Genomic DNA, 26,665 nt, shown 5'->3' with positions numbered 1-26,665 from the left:
AAAAGAAAGAAGAAAAAAGGCTGAGCAGCGCAAGGCCGCATGCATAGAAAGAATGTGGCCAAAGCCACTAATAAAATACAGGGGCGGCTGGTAACATTTGAAAGTGGGCGTAAATTGACTTGCATACTGCACCTTTGCGAGGGAGGCCAAACCACCATAAGGGAGGATTCGGGGCTTGGGGATTTCCCCGAGAAAATGTTGAAAAAAAATTAAGAAAAATTGTGTATTTTCAAGCAAATTTGAGTAAGCAGCAAGGTTAATAAAGCAATTGTGAAAGTGCAGTTATTACATTAATAAAGAGAGGTCATAACATAGGTAGCTGCTTATTCAGTACAACCACAGAGCTTCATAACAGACTTCGAGATACAATGCATTTCTGAGTACCTCGCTCACAGATGTTTTTTATTTAACAAACAACTAAACTGGTCACAAAGTAGGAGCATTCAACATTTTTTACTTTTTGTACATGAAATCAGTATGTCTCTCTTTAAGAGCAGCAAACTTGTCAATAACTTTAATGTTAAAGTCCGGGATTTTTTGAACTAGCTTGCTCTCTACAGATAGCATTGCCAAAGTATTGAGTCTTTCCTCGAGCATGGTGTTACTCAGGAATGTCTTAATCCTCTTTAAGGCTGAAAAACATTGTTCAGACTCGGATGTCATAGAAGTGGTAATGACAATTTTTAGTAAAGTCACTGTCTCTGTAAGTGACTTTTCCATATGAAGTTTATGTATTAAAGCCAGCAAAGTCAAAGCACTTGTGGCCTTCCGGTACACAGGCATTGCGTACAGTACAGTCAACTCCGTTCTCAGCTGCTCTTTTATGAGCATAGGATAAGCTTCCACAGCCTCATTCAGAGCACGCTCCGGGAAGGATTTATCATATTTTGCAAACTCTTCACTTTGCAATAATGTGGCACTCGCCAAATGTTTAGTGAAAGAAAAACGTTCTTGTGCATGCACAATTACAATGTCACATATCTCCTTTGCAATTCGGACCATAATGGTGTTGTTTTTCCCGCCGTTTGAAAAAGTAGAATGCTCTGGCAGTTTGCAGTCTAAATTGTCAGCCCCATCTCTCACTTTGCTTATGCTTTGTACAAACATAGTGGTACATTCTTTCACTTTGACAGTATCCATCTCTCGTGCTTGTAACTGATTGTATAACAGGTCGACAGCAACCATTATATCATGAAATAAAAACAGTAAGAACTGAAACTCTCTATCTTGTAGTGTTCTAGCAAAGACACGGGCTTCAGTCTTACTTTGGTAATCAAACTCATCATTGGCTTCTATGTCGGCAAAACATTCCTCAAGGTCCTCCCTATGTTCATAGATTAGGTTAACTGTACGGATGTTAAAGTTCCAACGAGTTGAGGATCCCCTTGGAACGCTTTTGTTCACAATCTCATCAAATGCTTCCGTTCTTTGGGGTGAACGTGTGAAGAATGCGGCCATGCTTCTTACATCCTGAAAGAAAATTCGTGTTTCTCTGATCTTTGATACTGCCTGTTGCATAATAAGATTAAGTTGGTGGGTGTAACAGTGCACATAATGAGCATTAGGGTACACATCTTGAATTCTTTTCTGTACTCCAAGGCCTCCACTCATTACGGACGCACCATCATAGCTTTGTGCGATAAGTTTTTGTTTTTGAGGCAGCTCTGGAAAAATTAAGTTCAGTTCACACAGTATAGATGCAGTAATGGTTTCTGCACTAGAGTCTCTTAAATGTGTGAAACCATAGAACCTCTCCACAACTTCCCCGTCATTGTCAAGGTACCGAAATACTAATACGGACTGTGTTTTAGTGGCCACATCAGTGGTCTCACCAACCTGAATAGCCACAAAGTCCGTGTTTTGCAACTCTTGCACAATATGGCTTCTCATAATTTCAAACATACAGTCAAGTAGTTGATTTTGTATCGTTTTAGAGGTGCCATTAAAGACTGTAGCACTTGCTAAATGGGTTTCCAATTCCTTGTCTATGCTCGCTATTAAATCCACTAGGCCTCTGAAGATCCCAGGTTCTGAGGAACTTTCTGATTCATCATAGCCTTGCAATGCCAGTTCGAAAGCACCACAGAAACGAATGCAATCAATTATTTTGTATAGAATCCGTCTGTTCCTATCAACTGCTTCATTGTGTTTCTGTATTGTTTGGTGGTATGCATCGTTTATCTGGTGCTCAATTGGTGCGTCTTCCCCCAACATTCCCAGTCTCGTCAGGTTTTCCATATGCTTTCTTGTGTATGCATGCTTCTCTATTTCTTCCGACAAATGCTTTAAGTCGGTTATACCTTGATTTGTCCACGAAAACTCACCACCAAACAACAAGCAGGGGAAGCAGAACAGAGAATTTCTTAAAGGGCACCCTGTAAGCCAATCAGCTTTTGTGTACCAGGCTTTTGAGAATGTACATTTGGACATTTTTCCTCTGTCCTGGGAAGTTGTCTGTAGGTTTAGGTCAGGCTGATGAGGTCCCAATTGCTTTAAATGTAGTTTTTCTTCAAGTGGCCGTGCCTGGAATGACCTTGTAATCAGCTCTTGTACTGTATTCATGATGCCGACGCTGGCCGTACCAATATAAACCTGTCAATAATCAAAGAACAATGTATAAGGTGATGTGCAATAATATCAAATTTCAGTACAAATACATATATCTTGTGCAGTATCGCAATCAATCTCCAACAGGTCCCCTTTGCACAAAAAGACTGCTAAAAATACAGCCTTACTGCATGCTGCCTCTCCGTGTGGTTGCTGGAGGCAATGAAACCAACACTGCTTGAGGGCCTTGAGAGTGACCACATACATAGCCCTAACTCCGATGTAAAAAATATAGCATCAGTTTCCTTACCTTTAACACTGGTGTTTGCTGGGACGTAGCCAGGGTAAACAGCAGCAGAGGAGGAGGAGGTTGGGGCCTCTTGTTCTTTGCCGAAAAATTGCCCCAAAATTTGGTAATGTTTCAGGTTGTCAGGCTTTACCAGGTGCTGAAAATAAGATAATTTATTATTGAAACACTAGGGTAATCAAACAAAGACTGTGGGGAAAAAAAACAGAACGCTCCAATTTTTTTCGTGCAGTTTGCATACAGCTCTTAGATGGCACTTAATATCCTAACACACAACAGTGAGCTATTAACTTACAAACTGCAAGTAACAAAGGGATCTCTGACAAAAGCAGTGACTCACTGACCTATTTATATCATGTGCATTTTGTGATCTGCATCAGGTACATGTTATTTGCAGCAGACACATTAACCTTCTGCGCTACCTTTCCACGAGTCAAAACTTCCACTAGACAAAACTCTGATCTCTCTAAGAAGAACATTAACCATCAGCGTTATCATAACATTTTTATTGTCTCTCGTTAAGAGGCCTCTTGCTAAAGCGCTTTGAGAAAAAGGGCAGAATAAAGGGCCATCATATGTTAATGGAACGCTTGAGTGTGCAAATATGACAAGCTGAGTGGACATTACTTAATGCCTTGAGTTACCCCAGGTTGTTTCTGGCCAATAACTTAAGTTGAGGAAGTGCTTCGGAACTTACCTGTGCTTACACAGCAGGTTGTAACTTGCACAACATATTTTGCGAGTACTGGTGACAGGGCAGTGAAGGCATGGAACAGAGCTGCATGTATTTGAAACGCTATATGATTATGCCAAGCTCTTCAGTTAATTGGCTTATGTCATCTGGGTTTTAAGTTTTTATGCTGCTCATCTGCTCATTACCCTGGTGTTGCCTAAAATAGAACACAAGGGAGTAGCCAGATAGAACGCCCCGACTTTGTACCAGGTCGTAATCAAAGTTGCAAAATTTTCCGTTGTGGAAATTAAGCGGAATGTGAAAAAAGTCAAATTGCACCTCTTTATTAACAGAAATTACAGTGTAAGCATTTTGTATTCGTTTTTAAAACAAAATGTGCATTCATGTTCGATGCGTTCACTTTCCTTTTGTGCTCCCCTAATAAGATTTGTACCCTGAAAAAGTGTCAATTACAGAATGTGGCTTAATGGCGCAATCAGCACCGTCTACTGTTGCTGCCAACAGTTGTTTCTTCATACATGGATTCAAAAATTGGATCATATGGGGATTGAGGAATCTTGGTATAGTTAAACTGTATATAAGCAGGATGTAGTCCTAACATCTCCTACAGTCTGTAATGTGCAGGCCAGGCCCTAATTAAAAGAAAATGTAAAATAAATCTTAGAGAAAATGTACAGTCACTCCCTAGTAGTCCCTCCCTATCATGTTGCCCAATTCAATCACTACAAGAAGTACTATCGCTGACTGATTCACCCTCCCGAACCTTCATCCCTTCACCTCCCTGCCTGCTCTCTCCCGCCATACTCTCCCGACCATACTCCCTCGCTGCCTCGTGCGCTCCCATCTCTCTCCCTCGCGTCCCCTGACCTGTGCCAATGGTGCAGCAGGTGTAGTCGGGCCTGGGGCTCTGTGGGCCGGTCAGTCCCACAGCTATGGGTGTGTTTTTATTTCCACTCAGCACGTGAATACGGGGCTCGCATTTTGGCCCATGGCACCCTTGGCCGCGGCCTAGCCGGTGTGTCACGTGCCGTAGTTTAAATAAGGAAATGGACCCCTACGTCCTTGTTTAACAGTGGATGGAATATACATAAATTATCCGGGAGCAGCGGGGCCTTTAAGCCTCTGTGTCCCAGTGCCACGGCTATATCAGTGGACGTGGTCGGTACGGCGGCTCTGCCTAGGTAATGGAGGGCCTCATGCTCCGAGGCCTCCAGAGCATAACCCTTATTTGACGTGTCTGTCTTGCTTTGGAAAAGGCCACGAGGGGTTGAGCATAAATGAGACGAGAAATCAGGTTCAGACGGTGTGAGCGTATAGGTGCGGAGAGGGGTGGGGGGGGAAATACACGTGATTTATTGATGAATGGTGGATGTCTGAGAGGCCGGCTGACCCTTCTTGGAAGCCTGGTTTTAATGACAACAGTGCGGTTTACAAAAAGCGTATAATAGTGCTAGAAATCTGGCCTGGCCGCCCCTAGACTAAGACTCCTGCTGCTTCTTTATCAAGCAAGTGATGGAACTTGGTACTGACCTGCCAAAGTAGCTGTTGAAGAGCCAGAAATTAATTACCCTCAACACAGATGAGCGAATCGACCTATAACTACAAAATGCAGACTACACACCCGAACACTGATTTATTGAGACAGTGATCTGTTGAGTTCAAGCTCCGTACTGGAATATATCCGACTCTTCTGCCTCTGTGAAAAGCCATAATACATGTATATTTACAGTGCAAAGGTCGGACTGAATGAAATTACATAGGGGTTACGTAGAGCACCAAGTGTCGAATTACATGCAAAGTCGTAAACTATAACTAGGCCTTTCAGTGTTACGCTCAGGATGGAAAAGCCCCAAAACTCCAAAAATATCAGAACAATCGCACTTGTCTATTTATGTTAATTAGAAGTCATTGAAACTGCCTCATGCGCCAGTGTCATTTTCAGGGTTAGGCTACAATGGTAGAAAGCACCATAGCTGCCGTTACCTCTAACTTATGTACTACAACACTACCAATAACCTACTATCTTTTATTTTCAGTTTCCTTTTCTTGCGATTTAATAGCTGACCTCTGTATCAATTACATGTTTCACTAGGCGTATGCATACTTCTAAAACCACTTGTTGCTGAAGATTAAAAAACAAAAGCTGTTCAAATAGAAATTGAAGATTGATCTGCATTTTTAAATTTATTTTTTACTGGTTATACGCCTCTGGAAATATCCCTGGAACCAGAGTAGCCAAGTTAAAAGTCAAAGTATTGCTGCGCGATGCACTGAAAAGGTATTGGTTTTACTCGGCGGCGAGCCCCACCCAGCAGGCAGCATCCATTAAGCCTTACAGTCCGCACTGGTTGAAGATGCGGTCTGTCAGGCCTTGTTGCGGTGTTCAGAGAGTGTCACACTTGCTGTTGCATACTTCAAGTATGGGAGTGTCAACTCCGAACTCAATGCAACTGTAATTGTGACACTGATACTTCTCTGGGAACTCTGGGATGCCTCCTCACCTCTAGGGGAGTAGAAGGCCTTCTAAGCAGGGGTTAGACTGTGCTCATTTAACGGCGCGCTTTAAAATATAAACATTGTAAAAGGAGTAAATTACTCCTTTACAATTTTTATATTTTAATTTATGCAGTGTTATGCGTGGCGCATGCTCCAAGTTATTGGAGCGCGTCGTTCCGACTAGCAATGTTTGTCATAATTGCGAATTTCCAACTTTTACTTCAGGATCTAGTATCTACGTCACGTGTGTGCGAATCAGACACACCACAAGATGACGACACGAGCAGCAGGCAGGTGAGCCACCAGGAGACTACTGTCCAGTTAGCACTGCAGAGCAGACAGACAGTTATGTGCGGCAGACACTGACAGCAGTACTACACGAGGTCTAATGTGTGCGGTGACGTGAGGGAGTCGGCCTGCTGCGCGTGCCTGGACATCACAGACAGCCAGCGTCCCGAAATGGCCAATTACTACTGCATGGCTTCCAATGAAGTCACACAGTGATTGGCCCAATGAAGTCACACAGTGATTGGCCCACACGGGGCACCCAATAATGGATTGTCTGCCGGGTGGACCAACCAATCCTGGCACTGCATGCAGTGCCAGGATTGGCATAGGGGGGGGCACAGTTACTCCCCGCCCACATCCGACCAGGGTGGTGCAGTCCTGGCTGCTGTATGAAGCAGCACCCTTGGGTCCCTCGTAAGGGGAAGGTACTGTGCGCGGATGTTCAGGCTGGTCATAGCTCAAAAATGCACATGCGCACTACTGCTGCTGAGTCTGGACTGTCAAGCTGCCACAGCCAAGCCCCACCCCCTGGCACACTCAGGATTGAGTCGGGCATGTCCCGGTACTACTAGCAGCCGCTGAGCGTATAATATTCAGCGAGACGTGAGAAGCATTGCCAATTATTTATGTAGAGTGCTGGACAGTGGGTCCATGTGACTTAGTGAGGCTACGCCGCAATGGACGCACCACGCCCAATATAATAGCCACAGCTTGCAGGCAGAGATTGTCCCATTAGGTCTAGAGAGAGGCTGATCTGCATATTTTCCTGCCTTTTGTGATTTCCTGAGAAAAGCAGGGGCACCACCAGCATGCTTACGGAAGTGCTTGAGAGCTGCAAAGCAGCCGCACACCTTTGGTTAACTTTAGCAAAGAGACCCTATGTTTCCGGGGTCATATAATCTATGACCTCCAGGCTTTTTAACAATACATTTTAAAGCCTTTCCAAGTCGGAGTTTTGTTCTCCCAACTGAGTGCAGTGTCCTCTAGAGGATGATTTTATGGCTGTATTTTCTGGGCTTACAAGTGTATCACTAAGACTTGGACCCATGTTATATGCTTTGATACTATATTATTGATAGGACTTGATAAAAATCACAATACCTTAATAATAATAATAAATAATAATAATAATGATTTCATTTAAATATGGTTATGGATTTCAATAACATGGGGTTTTTTAACAAGTGGTTACTGCTCTTTTAATTTGGTGACTTCACAAAGCTAATAGGTTTTGCTTATATTATTGTTGTAATGATCCCTTGACAAAGTCAACAAGCATTTACAATGCAATGGTCTCGGCAATATTATTGGTAGAGCTATTGGTATTGCTCATTATTTTTTTTTTGTATCCCTAAATAAATGGCATTGTTATTTCTATTGGCATATACACAGCTTCCCGCATGCGGCCATCTTCTGCGCACACTAGATGTATTCGAAGCCCTCACCGGTTGCCCCCACGGCCTGCCCTGCCCCCATGGACCCCAGGCCCCCCGCGGTCAGAGTCGTTGTCAGCCGATGGGCCTCTTCTGGCCGCTGAAGCCGCTTCCCCTGCCCCATTATCAGCTCTTCGCGCCGCACCCTCTGGCTGTGCGGGGACAAAAGGGACTGAAAGAGCCCCCACCCGCCCCAGGGGGCAGCCACTTACCCTGATAGCGGGGCACTTACTGGGCAATAGTATCTGCGTCCCCGCGAAGGGGAGGGGGCTCACCCGGATTTATGGCAGATACGCGCATGCAGCCTGCCCAATGGGACATAATAGTACCCAAGCTTTGGCGCATTTTTTATAGAACGCGAACTCGACCCGAAGGTATTGGACAGCTTTCCATGAGCACCGGGTTCGTTAAACATGGACACATTCTATTTTGGGATGCAGGAGGAGATAAGTGATTTGCCCAGAATCACAAGATGTTGAGACAACGAGACTTGAACCTGGTTTCCAAAGCTCCAAATGCTGCTGCTCTGGCCCTTTAGCCACACCCACATGTCACTAGGACCTACCGCACAGGCCATCTCGATATGGGAGGAGACATTTTCACGTTCGCATCCTGCCCTACTTGCTACGAAAACGTAACCTCCCTGCCCATGAGAATGTGTAAACATGGTGTGGTTCTCTTATACAGCACCCCAATGCCCTCGAGCGAAGTTGGCGCTCCATAAGGAGAGGGGTTGGCCTAACGGCTAAGGCGCTCGACCTCGGACCTGGGGAACTCTGTTCGAGTCTCGGTAACGACGCCAATAACCCCCTGTGATTCTGGGCAAATCACTTAATCTCCCCGTGCCTTAAAAAAAAAAAAAAAAAAAAAAAAAGAAATTGTCCTCATGTAACGTAACTGGTGCTATGTAAAGCGCTCTGATTCGGTTCTAGTTCGCGCTATATAAAACTCTGCAAAAAAAATAAATAAATAAATAACGCTGCAATATACAACTAGGCAGTGTACTCAGGATATTGCCCCCAAATAAACAAGTCAATTTGGATAAGGAGTGTTGATATTGCCCCACAAATCTAGAACTTCTTCTGAGTTATACTGATGCTGCCTACCGTAGTACATGTTAATACTGCCCATTCAAAAACTGGCAGCTCTGCCGATAAGTGTGCCCCATTTCAAGGGTACAGTACAGAACACGGACCGCAAGAGCTATCGGTAATAATGTGCAGGTCAAGGGTCATCAAGAGAGAACAACGTGTTTTTGAAAGAAGAAATTTTCAAAAATGTAAATTAGGAGACTCGGACAAAGCGACGGAAATTGTCTAACTCTTTAATAACCCGCGTGCCTCGATGGAAGCACACATTCCAAAAGAAACCCCGAGTGATACGAATCTCAGCTCACAGTCTTTCCCCAAGTTCAGTTCAAAAATAAGTTTAAGATAAAGAATTACATTAAGGCCCCCCAAGTTCATACCTTCCACAAATTCAAATCCACACTCGTGTATCTACTCCTAAAATAGAAGAGAAGAAACTGACAACTGCCACAAAGAGGACTCAAAACTCCCGATACGTGCTGAAGCACCAAATCCAAAGCAAAACGTCCCAAACTCAAGTCTGTATATAAAATTGCAAAGCACAAATGCACATCTTTGCCTAAATGACGCATCCCATGTTTACATCCTCACTAAAGCCGCAATGCTTTGCCAACATGTGGACCTAGAGCAGCACATTCTATTCGCATACAACACCTGAAGAAACATTCAAACTCAACCCTGCCCCAAAGAATGCCGAACGGTCACATCGGCCCAAATCAAAACATATCAATCTCGCATCTGCCCTAGGAAACTGCTTATCACAGCACAACCATAGCTCGCATTTGCGTCTAAAGCTGTACATACAGAGCAGGGCTGATTTACAGTAGCACATTCAAGCACACATCTGCACTTAAAGCAGCATGTCCCCATTTCACATCTTCCCCAATTAAGCGCGGGACAACCTACAATCTCCCCATAAAAGCATTGTCCAATCTCACGAGTACACTGAAGCGGCACATGCCATAGTAATATATCGAAGAAAAACACCCCAAGATGACACCTGCCCGAGGACGCAGTACAACCAAAGCACGCGGAATGCATCTACAGCGGCACATTCCAATCTCACCACTGAATAATGCAGCACATCTGCACCTCAAGCACTACACCCGAAGATCACATCTGCACCTAAATCAATACACCAGAAACTCACATCGCATCTCAAGCAACAAAACCCAAGCTCACATCTACAACACAATACACCCTAAAGTCGCAACTGTGCCTCTAGGAACAGACCGCAGGCTCATCCCTGCAATTAAGTATCACATCCAACACTCATATCTGCTCACGAAACACACCCCAAACTAAAATCTGCAAGAAAGCCCATACTTAACAAATGTATAGGTGTAGTATAGTAGCACATTTCGAGTCCGCGTCTGCATCTAAGCTCACGTCTCCCACAGCAAAACAACTGTTGTTTCAAATACGCCCAATCTGTCAGCCATAAAACAATTTTGCCCCCAAAGCATGCCCCGTTATAGTCCCCTTTTAACAAACATTTCTTCGAGCAGACCAAAGAATGGAGGAAAACGAGAAAGAGAAAGATTATAGGAACGAAAGAGGAGGAAACACAAAGGAGGAAAGAGAGAGAGAGCGAGAGAAGAAGGAACACCAGGTGCCCAACAGAGAGAGGGGATTAGCGATACACAGAGACCAAGAAACGGAGAAAAACGAGAGAAAGAGGAAGATAAGAACGAAAGAGGAGGAGGAAACACACAGGAAGAAAGAGAGGAAGGAGATAGATAGAGAATGAGGAAGATTAGAAGAAGGAGAAGGAATAAAGAGAGAGAGGGGTGGGTGAAAGGTCGCAGAGTGACAAGCACCTGACGAGTAGAGAGCGGGAGAAGAAATTTGACAGCAGTGAAAGGAAAGAGAAGTTCAGAGGAACAGACTAGCTGCAGGGAAGGACAGAGAGAGAGAAGGACAGAGAGAGAAGGACAGAGACACTGACTAAGAGAGATGCGAAGGGTAAGGAAGGGAGTAAAGAAAGAGAGGGGGGCTTCAGAGAGGGAAAGAGACCTCCAGAGAGAGAGGGAGAGAGAAGAGGAGCCAGAGAAGGAAAGAGCCCCCCCCCCCCCCGCCGAGAGAGGAAGATGAGGGACAGACGAGGCGCAGCGAAGGCCGAGGGCCGCTACCTCTCCCGTTGACCTGCACTGAGGACGAACACAGCGGCGGCCCCGCCTCAGCCTTTTCTACCCCCTGGGGGGGCTCCAAACACGCCCCTCCCGCGGCACTTTTATCACTTCTCAACTTCACAACATGTGCAAGCCTGGCCCCCTGCAGCGCCCATGGGCGGTACAGGACACCACTTATTCAGGGGGACCACGAGGACATCTCCTTCTCCCGGGGGGCCGCAGAGTCCGTGTCCTGACCGCAAAAAAACACTAGAACCGTCATACCCATCTCCTGTAGTACCACAGCATCTGCATCCTGTAGTATAATGAAGCCATTAGTACAGTGGTGTTCATACCCTGTAGGGCCACAGCATCCGTATACTGTAGTATAATGAAGCCATTAGTATAATAATACCAATCTCCTGTAGTACCACAGCATCCATATCTTTTAGCACAATGAAACCGCTAGCACAATAATATCCACAACTTGTAGTACAACAGCATCCGTATACTGTAACACAATGAACTGCCCCACAGTGCTAGAGCGTAGCAGGAGAGCTGCGGGCGGAGGGGGGAGGGGAGGGGACCGGGACGAAGAAGGACTGCGGGCGGAGGGAGGGGGGGGGGGGGGGGGAAGAGCAGGACGGAAGGAGCTGCGGGCGGAGGGGAGGGGGACCGGGACGAAGAAGGACTGCGGGCGGAGGGAGGGGGGGGAAGAGCAGGACGGAAGGAGCTGCGGGCTGAGGGGAGCGGGACCGGGACGAAGAAGGACTGCGGGCGGAGGGAGGGGGGGGGGGGGGGGGAAGAGCAGGACGGAAGGAGCTGCGGGGGGAGGGCAAAGCTGGACAAAGGAAATCGGAGGGAAGGGGGGACGAGCAGAGCAGCTCTAGAAACCACCACCTTCTTTCTCCGAGGCAAAGCAGAAATGCCTCGGAGAAAGCATGGTAATTTTCGCATTCGGGGCGTGTGTTTTGCGCCCTGAGTGACAGACGACGTCACAGGGCTAAAGAATGCAAAAAATCACGCCCCCGAATCCGAAAAAGACGGAGCTTCTTTGGAGGGACGGCTCTCTCCTCCAATGGCTGGCCTCTATTTAGGAAGCCAGCCAATGGAGGAGAGACAAAAAGAGAGGCGGGGCTAAAGCAGCCACTCTAAGAAACCTTAATTCTCTGACTTCCGGTCTTCGACCGGATATTACCGAGACCTAAAAAGTTATTAAATATTGGTGTGGTGACCTTTGATAAAGCCTTATATTACTGTTGGAATGCCCTTTGATAAGGCTAATAAGCCTGCTTAATTCAATCGGTCTGATGTATATATTTGTAAATTAATCCATCGTCTATAGCAATGCGTGTCCACAATAAATGTACTTTTTCCAAAGAAGACGCACTGACTGGACAATGATTTATTGAGTATTAATATTGCATGCCAGTAATTGGCGATTACTAGCCCCCAACACCTTCCCTGAGTAGACCTTGGACTGGTCTGTTTTGGTATCCCGAGACAATCAAGTGCTACATGGAGTGCTTATTTATTTAGGCAATTTGTAGAGCACACAAATACCCTTGAGTGTCTCGGCGCTATGGACTATTTAGAGGACGAACCAGTGGCGGAAGCTTATGGATTAAAAAGACACGTCTTTATGAGTTTCCTGAAGATTGACATGTTTTGATGTGCATGGGAAGAGTGTTCCATAGTTTAGCAGTAGCAACGACTAATCTTCTGTCACCCCAGGAGTTATTTGTGCGAGGGACCTTCAGAAGGTTAGCAGTTAGTGAGCGCAAGGGTCTTTTGGGAGTGTAGACAAAACGCCTTCTTCTGGAAATAAGGGTGCTTTGTTCCCAGTAAGGAGAATTTGTGCACCTATTACTTGTGCAGGCCTCACATCCTCCACAAGTAACAACTGCAACAGGAAACAATTTAGCACAGAGGAAGAAAATCAGTAGAAACTAGCCTGATATTATGAGAGAGACCCAGCCCTTTTCTCAATGATGGCAATGACTTAAGCCTCCATGGCCTGGTTGATGAATATTTAAAACAACTGTTGAAGGAGATGGCTCTGTGTCTACTGGAGAGTAGAGCAAGTTAATGTATATCCCTCATGGACCGACCGGTTATGTAATTTGGAATATGGTTTTGAATCCTCTTTGCTCAAGCTCACCTTTTCTGATTCATAAGCTTTGTTACATATTTAATGAGGTTTAAGCATCAATTGTAGCTTAACTTATGCCAGCCAACATGTTTTTAAAACGCTCCATGTTATTTTGAGAACACAATTGCAAAGTTTTTAAAACTCAGCAACACCTCAGACTATATTCAATAATATCAAATAATTTACAACCTTTTAACAAGCAAGAACATCCTTAGAAAATCTCTTAAAAGTAGCTGCACTTTTAAATAAAAAGTACCAACTTATTTCACCTTTGTAAGAAATAAGCTAAACGATTCTGAGAACTATAAAATGTATTATGGGGATTGTGCAAACATTACACAAATTGAATATAATTGGGATAGTTTTTTTTTCTTAAATTGATGAAGCGGAAGTGCAGCCTTGGGGTTAGCAAAAATTTGCAGATGTTGCATTTCGGTGGGGAATTTTGATTTTATTGCATTTAGAGATTACATAAACCTTTTGAGAATGTTATGCTTTTTATGGACTTATCAAAATGTATAATAAGCAACACACATGAAAAAAGATAGTAGTGAACAATAAGAGGCCATATCTGGCCAAGTTTGATAGAAAGTTACCTACTTAACTAAAATGTCAACCAAATTTGCTTTTGAAATAGAGGAACCGAACAAAAGGTTAGCAGCATTACTGTTGTACTTGTAAGACATTCAAAGACACTTTCTAGGACATGAGTTAGATTATATTGGCTCTTATTGGCACTTACTGGATACAATCTTGGACTGTGTCCTACAGAACATGACTGAGTCATGCAGGAAGTCCAAGATCATGCACATTGAGTTTTATTCCATACATTTTGATTGTTCCTTTCTGATAATCTTATTTGCATAAGGAGTTGCAAGGAACAGCTAATACACCTTCCAGAAGAACGGAATGAATATCATTGTCAATGTAACTTGATTTTTTTCCTTTTTTGTCTTCCTAGATGACCCAGTAAGCCCAGAGATAATTGTCCCAGCAAACATCACAGACGGCAGTTCCATAACTCTAAACTGTATCACTCCATATTTCTGTCCCGACAACAGTACATCGCTGCAGTGGACGCATGGTGTTCCAGAGGGGGCTTTCATTTCTACGGAAATACAGCTGTATACATCAGCTGTTTTGACTCGACAAAGTTTGCACACCACTGTGTCATGGCGGGATAACCAGAAAACACTCCGATGCGAAGTATCTGTTGGAAACAGTCGGGCAGTGATGGATGCGACGCTCAATGTTAAACGTGAGTACTCATGGGCATCAACACACCAAAAGGCAGTGGGCAATGGGAGAGAGAACACATCCTTAGATCATCTTGGTGACATCATAAGGTTTAGACCTCTAGATACTCTATGGAGCCCTATTTGCTGCAGATTTGCTAGAGAAAGGATTGGAAACTACAGAAAGTCAAAAAGGTTCCAATAGTTCTTTTTAACTCTTACCAGTAGCAGGGAGTGGAGCCACAGAGGTACCAAGAGGGAAGCCAGTGGAAGCAGCTCTTAAGTCACGTACATTTAGGTTTTCTTCCGTCTAGGTTCTACTCCAAGGGATCTATGAATAGACAAAGAAAGTTACAAATCCTGAACAATTGAGCACCATCGTTTTATAGGTATTTAGAAAAGGTCAGAGACTGGGTGAAATATAGTAGGAGTCTATATACCGCAGACGCTCATCAGGAGAATCCTCACAGTTAAAAGATGAACTTCGAGTAACTGAAATTACCACTATCTACTAGTTCCTTCATATGAATTGCACTGGACTTTTTTTTACTTTTTTCTAACATTGACCAGGTGTGTTTCTTATTCCTCCATTACATCTGTTTGGTCTATGTTGGCAGGTTTTACCATTGTATGCAATTGGTATGCCTTTTTCCTAATAGTGTCTGCATAATGCTAGACCTCAGGATAGTCCTGCGGGACTACTAGGCTTTTAGCAAGTGCCATCTAAAAAATATATTTTTTGCTCTCCGATTTCTCATCTGCAAGTCCAACAGATCTTTGCCTGCTGGGGTTGACTAGATAAAACTGGACTGAGCATAGAGAACAGCACTGACAGGAAGCAGGTACTCAACGGTGAGCTCATAAATCAGTTGAGGCCGAGAGGTTCCTGTAGTAGGGTGGAGTTTAAGCAGCATTTTGAAAAAAGATCTGGGGCTCATGCAACCAATTGTTAATGACCCACAAAATGTTTTTTTAATATATTTTTGAAACTTCCCATATTAGAGATTTTGCAGCCAAATTTGCAGTGTGTAAAAGGACGAAAAAAATTGGACAGGAGTACTTATTTATGTACCCAAAAATGCCTTTATAAATAGACCGCATTTAATCCAACCTGGTATATAACACCTAAAACAACCCATTACAAAGAAGGGTTTGCAGCAATAAACACTTAGGCTGTCAAAATTCACATAACATAAAATGTGTATTTGTAAAGCGCATGTTCACCTAGAGGTCACTTGCCGCTGAATAACAGATGTTCATTGTTACCCAACTCATTGGTACTCATTTTATCGACCACAAATGGATGAAAGGCTGAGTGGACCCGCCGGGATTTGAACCTGTGACCATGAGATCAAACACAGACCCCTGTAATAGACGCATTAGTTCACTGAGCCACCAGACCCGGCTCAGTGGACAAATAGCTCATGTAGAAACAACACTCCGAGGAAAAGTCAATGCTGAAATAAGCTGAAAACAAGCATTTACAATGCAATGGTCTCGGCATCATTAAAGGTAGAGCTATTGGCATTGCTCATGACATTTCTTTAAATCATAAATAAATGGCATTGTCATTTACATTGCCAATACACACCACTCTGCACTCAACAGCACACTCACTCTGCGCCTGCACACACTGACTCTGCACACTCACTCTGCGCCTGCACACACTGACTCTGCACACTCACTCTGTGCCTGCACACACTCACTCTGCACTCACTGCTCTGCGCACACACTCTGTGCCTGCACACACTCACTCTGCACTCACTGCTCTGCGCACACACTCTGTGCCTGCACACACTCACTCTGCACTCACTGCTCTGCGCACACACTCTGTGCCTGCACACACTCACTCTGCACTCACTGCTCTGCGCACACACTCTGTGCCTGCACACACTCACTCTGCACTCACTGCTCTGCGCACACACTCTGCGCCTGCACACACTCACTCTGCACTCACTGCTCTGCGCACACACTCTGCACCTGCACTCACTGCTCTGCGCACACACTCTGCACCTGCACTCACTGCTCTGCGCACACACTCTGCACCTGCGCCCTCACTGCTCTGCCCCTGCGCCCTCACTGCTCTGCCCCTGCTCCAACCCTGCGCACTCACAACCCTGCGCACTCACAACCCTGCGCACTCACAACCCTGCGCACTCACAACCCTGCGCACTCACAACCCTGCGCACTCACAACCCTGCGCACTCACAACCCTGCGCACTCACAACCCTGCGCACTCACAACCCTGCGCACTCACAACCCTGCGCACTCACAACCCTGCGCACTCACAACCCTGCGCACTCACAACCCTGCGCACTCACAACCCTGCGCACTCACAACCCTGCGCACTCACAACCCTGCGCACTCACAACCCTGCGCACTCACAACCCTGCGCACTCACAACCCTGCGCACTCACAACCCTGCGCACTCACAACCCTGCGCACTCACAACCCTGCGCACTCACAACCCTGCGCACTCACAAAGGGATGAAGTGAGCGCCGTTCTACTGGGCAGACCTGGGGTCGGGTGTGAGATTCTATAGCAAAGTATTTAGAAAGGAGGAAACACACGATTTAAAGCGTAGTTAATAAAATGGGGAATCAAATGCAGAGGAGCAGGCAAAATGGCAGTATTATTCACCTGTGCCTGACCTGGTGGGAGAAGAGAGCAAATGTCCTCCTGGGTGATCAGTTGCAGACTTGGTTGGAATGCCCCCGGCCCTCCTGAATGCTCGCTTCCAGGCCTAGCAGCTTTCATCCAGATTCTCACAACATGACCGCGCGGGAGATTCTGTCACACGTGTAGACCAAACCTGCTGCCGCAGCGGGAGCACATTGTTCTCGGACAAGTGGAACAGCTGGCGGTTGGGCAACAGGCACAGCAGTGGCCTTTTATTTCGGTTTTAAACGTCTGAGGTTCTCACAGCAGCAGTCCTGTAACTCCTGAACCGAAAACCTCCTCCCTCGCAAACATCTTTAAGAGATTGCTTCTAATTTAAACCAGTCAAAGAGCATAATAAGCAATGCGGCATTAAGAGAGCAGCTGGAGCTTCACAAAAGAAACAAAATACAATGGTGCCTGAAAAGTAACAATATGAAACAAATAAAAAAAAAAAAAGTCGAGGGGCATAAAAAAAAAAAAAAAAAAAAAATAGTCATTGTGCCCAAGACTTCTTTCCAAAATGAAAAAAAAAAAAAAAAAACCTAAGCTACATACACACAGGTCAATAAACGCTGGTAAGACAGCTCCGTGGGTTAATACATGAAATGAGGAAATCAAAGAGCAGAATTCGAATTCGGATCGGTGGCCTGATTAAAAAGAGCGTACTGCGTCTGATGGGTAAAATCACTCTTCTGAATCAATAAAGCGCCTGCCAAGAAAACTGCATCAAAAAGATATTTGGTAGCGCTCACTGTCATTAACGAAACTGTTAACTCGTATATATGGTATAAAGAAAATGTAGAAATACACTTAATTTCTGTAACCAAGCCCTACTTGAGCATTTACGTTCATAAATAACTAGCCATGTACAGATAAACTTACCAATGACCAAATTATTGGTGGGCACGCAGTTTTAAACATACTGGACATATTAAAGTGTAACGTATGGGGACTCGGTACTCAATCACGTGCTCACTCAGCTCGTGTTGATGTTCTTTACAGAGGAGCGGGCGTGCACGCCTGTCACACACTCCAGCACACCCCATGCACAGCCTATGCAGCAGGGCCCCTCCCTGTAGAGGGAAGGCCGCCTGTCCAGCAGGGTGGCACTGGGGCCACTGTGCGGTGACGCAGTCGCCGTGAGCGTGCACGGAGGCTGAGGATCACCGACAAAGACACGCAGAGCTCCGAGTCTGCCTGCTGCCGAGACAGACCCGAAGAGCCCGGCGAGTTGAAAGGGGGGGGGGGGGGGCAGGGGGTTGGTGAGTGAGGGGGGGGGTAGTGGGGGGGGGGGGGGGGGAGAAGAGGGTGCCTGTGCATTTGTGTGTCTGCGCACAGGAAGTGACTTCAATGGTTTCCTGCCAAAACCATAAGAAGAAGCCAAGCAAGAGGACTTAACTTTCCCATGATCTGTCTGCACACCCTGTTAAGTATAATACTCAGAATACAAGTAGAAGTTCTGAAAGTATTTATTGTCAGAGACAACACACCGCAGCAAGCGCAAACATCGCAGCATAATCTCCACTCAATAAACTGTCAACTGTCAAACCAAGGAACCCTCAGCTGTCAACATTCCAGCTGGTTTAACCAATTACGCGCTGGGGACAAGCTCGTGCTGATAAGGGTAAGGGAAAGAGAAAAGGGTTACGACACAACACATCTCCTTCCCTAAAGAGGAAGGAATTTAGAAACGTGCTGCAAAACCAGAGTAGTTCACAGCACGGTGCTACTCGCAAAAATAGTCATCCTGTTTGTTGGGTTTACTCAGAACTCTGCCAACACTGCTAGTGCTGGCTTTAACAGCTTCAGAATTGTTCATAGTTGCACTGGCCAGTGCTATAGAAGTTCCATCTTTGCTTTGTGAAGGTTCTCCAGTCTCTTCATGCATGTAGACGCTTCCCGCACCTTCAAACTCATTTCTCACTTGTTCATTTCCAGAGGCATAGCTCTCACTCGTGTCCTGGGATCTTACCGAGGCATCCGTGCCGAAGTCCTCACGCTCTCCAATAGATTCGATGTTTTCCAGGTCATGTTCACCCAGGTTGTCCTGAGCTGTAGAATATGCACCATTGCCATCTTGTATTTCACAAGTAGTGGTGCAGATATAAGTGTCAGGTGTCGTCACAAAGACAGAAGAGTTTAAGTCTCTGTGTTCTCCAATGTTTTCTTTGAGTTCAAGTCCAGTTCCTTCTCCGCTAACCTTGCTACTTGTAGACCTGGATATGATATCTCCTTCACCTCCAGAATACTCACTTCCTTTACACAACCATCCATAGATGCTCAGTTTCCTGACATTTTCCTCCTTCTCCACACGTTTATCCAGATTTGTTTTCTTAGGAATGACGTCCTTTTGTTTGCAAACAAAAATTGATGAGGCATGCCAAATCTTCCCATCGCTAAGGAGTACAGAGTTATTAAATACTTTTTCTACTATTAGGGGGATCTGTGAACCTATTTTGTCTCTTCCCTTGTTGTCCATTATTTTTCCCCTCTCACTTTGTCTCCTTCCTTTATTTTTGATTCTTTTAACTTATGATTACTGTCGCAATCCTCCTTATACCGACTTTGTGCTATTTGAATTCTTCCACTGACTGATTCAGCCGACCATTCTGTTCTCATAGCCATCCTGGACCGCCCGATATTGTTCCTGGAAATAGGAGTTCTTCCCCTCATTATTTCGAATGGGCTTGCCTGGGCATTCTCTTCCGGTGTTATTCTGTATTTCCATATCATTTTGTTGACTTCCTTCTTCCAACATGGTCCTTTTTTGTTGAATGGTTTTTTTTATTACCCTTTTTACCTGTTCCCCGGCACTCTTGCCATCTGTCCGATAAATAGGTGTAGGTAATTCTGTTTCGCTCCATGAATTTTTTAAAGATGTCTGATTTGAATTGCCTTGCGCTATTACTGGCTATAGTTATTGGTATACCCTCACTCGTGAATATACTGTCCATGAAATTGACCACATCGATTGAATTCATCCTCCTTCTAATCTTTATTACTGGCCACTTCGAGAAATGATCCACTAGGACCAAAATGTTCACTTGTTCCTCATTATATGGTATGGGTCCTATAATATCGATTTCGACACCCTTCCACGGCACATTTGAGCCATTTAACGGTTGGAGAGGTAGTTTGTGATTTACCTGAGTTTTGACCTCGTCCTGTTGCAATACAAGTACAGGTTCAGTTCTGTTGGGGTCAAGGGTGATTCCAAGTTTACCCTGGTCTGCCCATCCAAGCACTGATGGGCCCATTGCAGCTATATATAACTTACTTCTTGTTACTCTTTCCTTGAATCCAAAATGTAGTTCCTAAAAGCCATTAGTTCAATTGTTTTTCCTGTGAACGTTTTCAGGGTTATATCTGGTTTTTCCATGTGCCCTCCAAGTTTCCTCTTGAATTTCTCTCTCCACACATCCTTGTTGATTATGGTGCAGGGTGACCCGGAGTCCGCCACTATTTCTATGTTCACACCCCCTATTTCCACTATGCACGTGGGCTTTTGCTTGCTAACCTTTCCTTTTTCCTCTCCTGCACTTACTTCCGTCACGTTTAATACACATAGGTTGTAATCAGAGTCAGACGATTCTTGTTCATCCTCTACATATTTAATCTTCTCCCATTGTTTCCTTTTGCAGGCTTTCTGAAAATGCCCTATTAGGCCACATTTTGTACATTTGTTATTCCTTGCCGGACATTTCCAGTAACTTGCTAGATGTTTGTTGCTATCACAGCGGTAACATTTTATTTGTTCTGTATTTTCCATTTTCTCTCCGACCTTTTGTTCTTCCCTTTCTTTGTACTTATAGTCCGCTACCTTGTTTCTTTTTCCACAAATTTTTGCCACAACACTTGCGTCATCCGTTTTGTTTTTAGTTTCACCGATGACCTCCTTAGCGCATCTTCCAGTCAATTCTGCTTTTTTTTACAATTTCAATGACTTGTTGTAGAGGTTTCTCACCTTTAGCCCATAGCGCATCCTGTATGTTAGGGTTTGCTGCACACATTACAATTTGATCTCTAATTAAATCGTCATGCATGTTCTCAAATTTGCAAGTTAATGCCAAGTTTTTTAGTGCGGCAACATAGTCATCGACACTTTCATCTTTTCCTTGTTTCCTTCTGTAGAATTTATATCTGTGTACAGCTACGCAAATCATAGGTTTGTAGTAACCATCCAAACCTTCAAGGGCCTCATCATACACATTTCTGTCAGCTCCTCCACGTACTTTCTTATTTATATTTTTGTACACATCCAAACCTCCTGCATCTAAACAATGTAACAGTATTTTTTTCTTTTCTTCCTGTTTCATTGGTTCCTCCTCCTTTTCAAATGTTGATATATAATTGCAAAAATATTCTCTCCATGTTTCCCATTTTACTGGAGGTGTACCTGTTCCTTTCAAAAAAGGTTCTGGTGGTTGTAAATTGTAGTTGCTGCTGTTTGCCATGATGTTTTATTTATTTATTCCAACTTATTTTTCTTTAAATACCTTCAATATTTGCTTTATTTTTCTCAAATAAAACTCTTAACTCATGTTTATGTTTGTTTCAAAGTGAAATCCCACTTTGAGTAGTGTGCCTTCTCTATTATTCCTGTTTCTTTAATAGGACTTTGAATTGGCTGAGGCCACTTCCTGGTAGACAGCGTTCTTTTCATGTAGTGCGCGTTAGTTTGTTTTCCATTTGCATTCCTACTAACATTACACCTTTAAGACGGCGTCAATTGCGTCATTTTGCGTGCGCACATTCCCGCCTCTGCGCTGTGTAGATTCCCTCACAGCTCGTTCTCCGACGGAGCCGGCGAAGCTGCTGGATTACTCTTAGTTTCCCGCACCTAGTCAATTTCATCCACACGTGTTTCAGCTGTGTCTGTTTTCCTGCACAGATTGGATTTCCTCACAGCTCATTATTACACAGTCAGTCAGTTCAACTTCACTGCGCTTTCAGCTTCCTCACAACCGCATTCATGCGTTTTCATCTGAGCCCGATTTCTTCTTTAAGGTGCGCCCTCATTTAATTCTTTTTTCATTGTAAGAGATGCAATTCACTTTTAAATGGTTTTTTTCTTTCATTCGTTCATATCATCATTTCATCTTTTATCTTGCTGCTTTTCTTTTAACATTTCACACGCTGCTTTAAAGATTTTCTTACATATATATACTCCGTTTCATTTTTTTTTCTTCTTTCCTCTCTTACCGGAGTTCCTTCATGTGGGTTCATGGTGTGTTGCCTTGGTCCTCGTCGCCAAATTGTTAAGTATAATACTCAGAATACAAGTAGAAGTTCTGAAAGTATTTATTGTCAAAGACAACACACCGCAGCAAGCGCAAACATCGCAGCATAATCTCCACTCAAACTGTCAAACCAAGGAACCCTCAGCCGTCAACATTCCAGCTGGTTTAACCAATTACGCGCTGGGGACAAGCTTGCGCTGATAAGGGTAAGGGAAAGAGAAAAGGGTTAAGACACAACACACCCCCCCACTACCCCCTGGCTTCTCCCGCCTCCCAGGGATAAATAGGCCATGGCTTCACTGCGGACTTACAGTGAACATGTGCAGTGGGCACTCTTGCCTCTTTAAAGTTATTATGCACTTCCAAAACCACAACTTTTGCACCAACATCACCCAGCACCCCATTCACTCAGACAAACTAGACACCTGCTCACACAGACCACCCACGCAACATGCCACATTGGCATCATGCTGCTCAACACCCATTCGCTGACTATACATGCCACACAGATGTGGAACCTACTGCATGACCACACTCAGGACCTGCTCTTCCTCACAACAACCCGACTAAACCCAACCTCCCCATCTGACATTGCTACAGCCAGTCTCACTGGCAACAAGATTAGGCAAGACAGTCGGCACAAGCCCAGAGGCAGAGTCACCATTATACTCAAAGACACCATCACCTGCACGGACACCCCGGGGCCTCCAGCTATATGGAACACCTCATATTCAAGACATGCATCATAAGCAACTTCTCCCTAGAGAGAACCCTCGTATACAGATATTGTTCCGAGTGGATAACAAGTTTTAAATATATAACTTGCAGAATAATTTCTTATATTCTCCAGTGTCCATCAAGGGTATGGTTTTTAAAAGTAACTGCATACGCTGCCTATATTGCAGTTTTCGCTACGAGACCAGTGGAAGCTATAGCAGAGATTACACAGGAGGCTCACTACTTCGGTTCCTTCTTTGGCTATAAATTAAATTTAAATAAGACGCAGACAAACTTAAATGTTCAACCCGAAACAGCCCCAATTTCTATAGGAATTACGTAGAACGGGTACATATCTTGGAGTGTGTCTCAGCTGTCATGATAGTGAGGTTATCGCTCTAAACTATAAGCCACTGCTTAAAAAGGTGGTTGCAAATATGCGTACTTGGCATAGGCTACCCCTCAGAATTATGGGGAGGTGTAATGCAGTAAAAATGAACTTCCTTCCGAAGTTTCTGTACCTGTTTCATACTATTCCATTAAGTGTCCCTGTGTCTTTTTTTAAGCGGCGAGAGGGTACTGTAGGCAGTTCTATATTGGGTTATCGGAGGGTAAGGAGAGCTCTTAGGTATATTAAGCTAACATACGAACAAGGTGGTTTTAACTCCCCGACTTTAAAGTATATTTCTGGGCTGCTTTTGTAAGTCGGATTCAAAGTTTGCTAAAGGGGGCTGGTTCGGGTAGGATTTGGTTTTCATACCAGCTGGCTTGTGGCTCAAACACTGGGGTTTTATTGTATAAGATGGCCGACCCAAACTATCACAAGAGGGTTTGATTTAAGGTAGTTAAGACACATTGCCTATATTTGGCAAGACATATGCAAGGCCTATACACTGCCTGAATAACACGCATATACTATTCTATGGGGAAATCCGAGATTGTCTGAAATATTTAATGATTATGTGGGGAGAGGGTTGCAACATTGTGGTATAAACAGTGGATTGACAAAATGCAGAAAAATGTCATACATTCACCCCAATACAGAGATCTGAACCTAAATCCATTGTCTTTTTGCTCACCATGCCATTCCAGTTTGAACCCATGAAGCAGAGATAGTGAGACTGATTATATATTAATCCCGATAGATGAAGCGCGTGATGGGACACAGAATGACACTTACTCTGAGAATAATGCCAAAGAAAAATGGTTCTCAAATTTTCCAAAATGTAAATGAATTTTGCACAGAATAAGTCAGCAAAATATATCCAATATTTATTTCATGCCAGGTGTAGTTCAATGTGGTACAAAAGGGGGTGGTGATGGACGGAGCACCTGAACCAGTCAAACAGATCTGGGTTTAATCCATCACCGTTCTTTAGCCCACTCTGCTACCCAAGTTCAGACATGGCCATTTGCAAATCAGTCCGATCCTGTGCCTCCTGGGAACAATCCAGCCCGAACTGCCAAGCCATGCCTTCCCTGGACCGGACGGAAACAGGCTTCCGAGGACCGGTTTCTGGCATTTCAGCCGTCTTCAGCCCGGCTTGCTTGAATCCAGTGGCAAAGTGAGCAAGTGACTCACGTCAAGGAAGCCATAAGTTGGCAGGGTATGCTCAGACGTGAGTCCCTTGCTCACTTTGCCACTGGATTCAAGCAAGCCGGGCTGAAGACGGCTGAAATGCCAGAAACCGGTCCTCTGAAGCTTGTTTCCGGTCCAGGGAAGGCATGGCTTGGCAGTTCGGGCTGGACTGTTCCCATGAGGCATGTAGTAATGGCATGTTCCTTTAATTAGAATGTGATGTGTGTAATAGGAATGTTGTGGAGCTGCATGTATTATCTTACCTGTAGAATAAAACTTCTACTTATACTTAACAACTACGTCCTCTGTTTCTGTTCATATTGGAATTGGAGTTACTACAAGGCACAGGGTCAGACTGATTTGCATATGGCCATGTCTGAACTGGGGTGGAAGAGTGTGCTAAAGAACGGTGATGGATTAAACCCAGATCAGTTGACTGGGTGTGAGTGTTTAAATGGTTCAGATGCTCCGCCCATCACCACCCCCTTTTGTACCACAGGTGTAGTTCAATGGCACCTATAATCAAGGAACAATGTTAAATTTTATAGCTCATACGGGGCTGGTGAAACAAGTAGTTATCAATGTGCTGAGGGCTCACAGTTAAATGCAGAGCTCGTTGAACATTTTATTAACAACAAAAATTATAAAAAGGTGTTAATTTGATATATCAGTGTAGGTTATTTTACAAAGCTGATTTTTAATTTACAAAGAGTGAAGGCCTGTTCGTCAGTTTTTTTGTAAGTTAGTGACTACCACAGCTGTAAATTGTCTACGACCATGAAGTACATATTAGGTTTATGTCAACGATAACATTTAGAGACAACAGACAGATTGCTAACAATAAACGTTTTGATTTAGCTTATCAACCATTGCTAATGATCCTAACATAAAAGATTTCCATCAATACATTCTTAAGGGTTGTCTATGTATAGTACTGCTCAGAAAATTACTGCATCAGCGAGCAATATACGAATGACTTGCGCTTTCAGTAATACCCTTAATTATGCAAAGAGTCTGGTCAGAGGGAAACGTGTTTACCGAGTGACCAAAGAGGCAGATTAATCAATCTCAGTATTATAATCGAATGATATATACTGATATTTGCCAAAACAGGACACATTTTATTATTTTGTAGGTTCCTAAAGTATTGAACATTATAGGCATGGTGTCATCCCATGTATTAAACGAAGATGGAAAATCGGGCTCTCAAAAGAAAGCCGTTAGCAAGTAACTGAAGTCAATGAAACCAGAAATACATTAGTTTACCGGCTTTTGTTAAACTTTCAAAAAAAGATAGACTTACTTGACTTGCTGAAGCAGCGACGCCTTTGCGAGTAGGATTAGAGATTAGTAGATCTAGAAGATACATTTCAAAAAGTCGCGTTAGTTGTTTAAGACTATTATGTAAGCGTGCTACAGTGCCGGCACATCTTAACTGCAATTGTACCTGTTTGTAGTCGAATTTTTCGTTCCTGACAAAACTCTTCTCACGAAGGATCGGCATCCATGTCGTCGATCGTTTTCATGTGGTCCGTCTAAATAGTCCAATGTTTGGAGATCGAAATAGGGCTCATGGAAGAGGCATGATGGGAATGCCTAGCTTTTTGGCGGCCATCTTGTAGTGATTAAAGACTCTCTTACATCTCTCATACATATAGGAGAAGAGCGGGACCACGTTATGTTCTGTATTAATCCTGATCATTATGAAGAAGGTAGTGGTTCTCTTTTAACTTAAATTTAGAATTTAAAATGATTGACACAAATATCGCTTCAAAGTGTCAAAGAGCGAGAAGAGGGAATAATTACCATCTCTATCTTTTAATATAAAGTATACATCATTATTGCTAGTAACATTCTGACAATATTTCTTTTTCGGCGATATTATAACCGTTTCATTTAAAAATTGGTATACCAACAGTGAAGTACGTTTTTATAAGCAGCACAGTTTCGGTGTCCATTTTTTAAAGATCGAAGAAGGACTCACGCGAGAGGCATAATTAAAATGGCCGGTATTTTGGCGGGCCCCGTGTAGTGACTGGAATCTATTTATTGCGCATTTCCCTAACACATAGAAAACGTTATCTTTGTTTACTGAGCGTGATAATTGTCAAGAAAA

General features: G+C 44.0%; 2 protein-coding genes across 3 annotated transcripts in view; one reads left to right on the top strand and one right to left on the bottom strand.

Annotated features, from left to right (window-relative positions):
- Window positions 1-26,665, top strand: part of LOC144817753 (sialoadhesin-like) — a 358,435-nt gene that overhangs the window by 118,783 nt on the left and 212,987 nt on the right. For both annotated transcript variants that reach the window (XM_078674539.1, XM_078674540.1), the window contains one exon: window positions 14,078-14,374. In XM_078674539.1, the coding sequence (XP_078530665.1) occupies window positions 14,078-14,374 (297 nt within the window). The remainder of the gene's footprint in view (window positions 1-14,077; window positions 14,375-26,665) is intronic.
- Window positions 370-26,114, bottom strand: LOC144817755 (zinc finger MYM-type protein 1-like). The gene is made up of 5 exons (XM_078674541.1): window positions 25,997-26,114; window positions 25,853-25,905; window positions 14,574-14,682; window positions 2,858-2,993; window positions 370-2,592 (listed from the first exon to the last, which is right to left on the bottom strand). Exon 5 carries the CDS (start codon window positions 2,560-2,562, stop codon window positions 454-456), a length of 2,109 nt encoding a protein of 702 aa, XP_078530667.1. The 5' UTR covers window positions 2,563-2,592; window positions 2,858-2,993; window positions 14,574-14,682; window positions 25,853-25,905; window positions 25,997-26,114; the 3' UTR covers window positions 370-453.

This window comes from Lissotriton helveticus, chromosome 2_1, assembly GCF_964261635.1.
Source record: "Lissotriton helveticus chromosome 2_1, aLisHel1.1, whole genome shotgun sequence".
Taxonomy (NCBI): domain Eukaryota; kingdom Metazoa; phylum Chordata; class Amphibia; order Caudata; family Salamandridae; genus Lissotriton; species Lissotriton helveticus.
The sequence above is the reverse complement of the archived record's forward strand: the minus strand, read 5'-3'. Positions and strand labels throughout refer to the sequence as shown.

What these genes read in the sequence shown, in the direction of transcription:
- LOC144817755 (XM_078674541.1), bottom strand. Translation starts at nt 2,562, where the DNA reads ATGAATACAGTACAAGAGCTGATTACAAGGTCATTCCAGGCACGGCCA.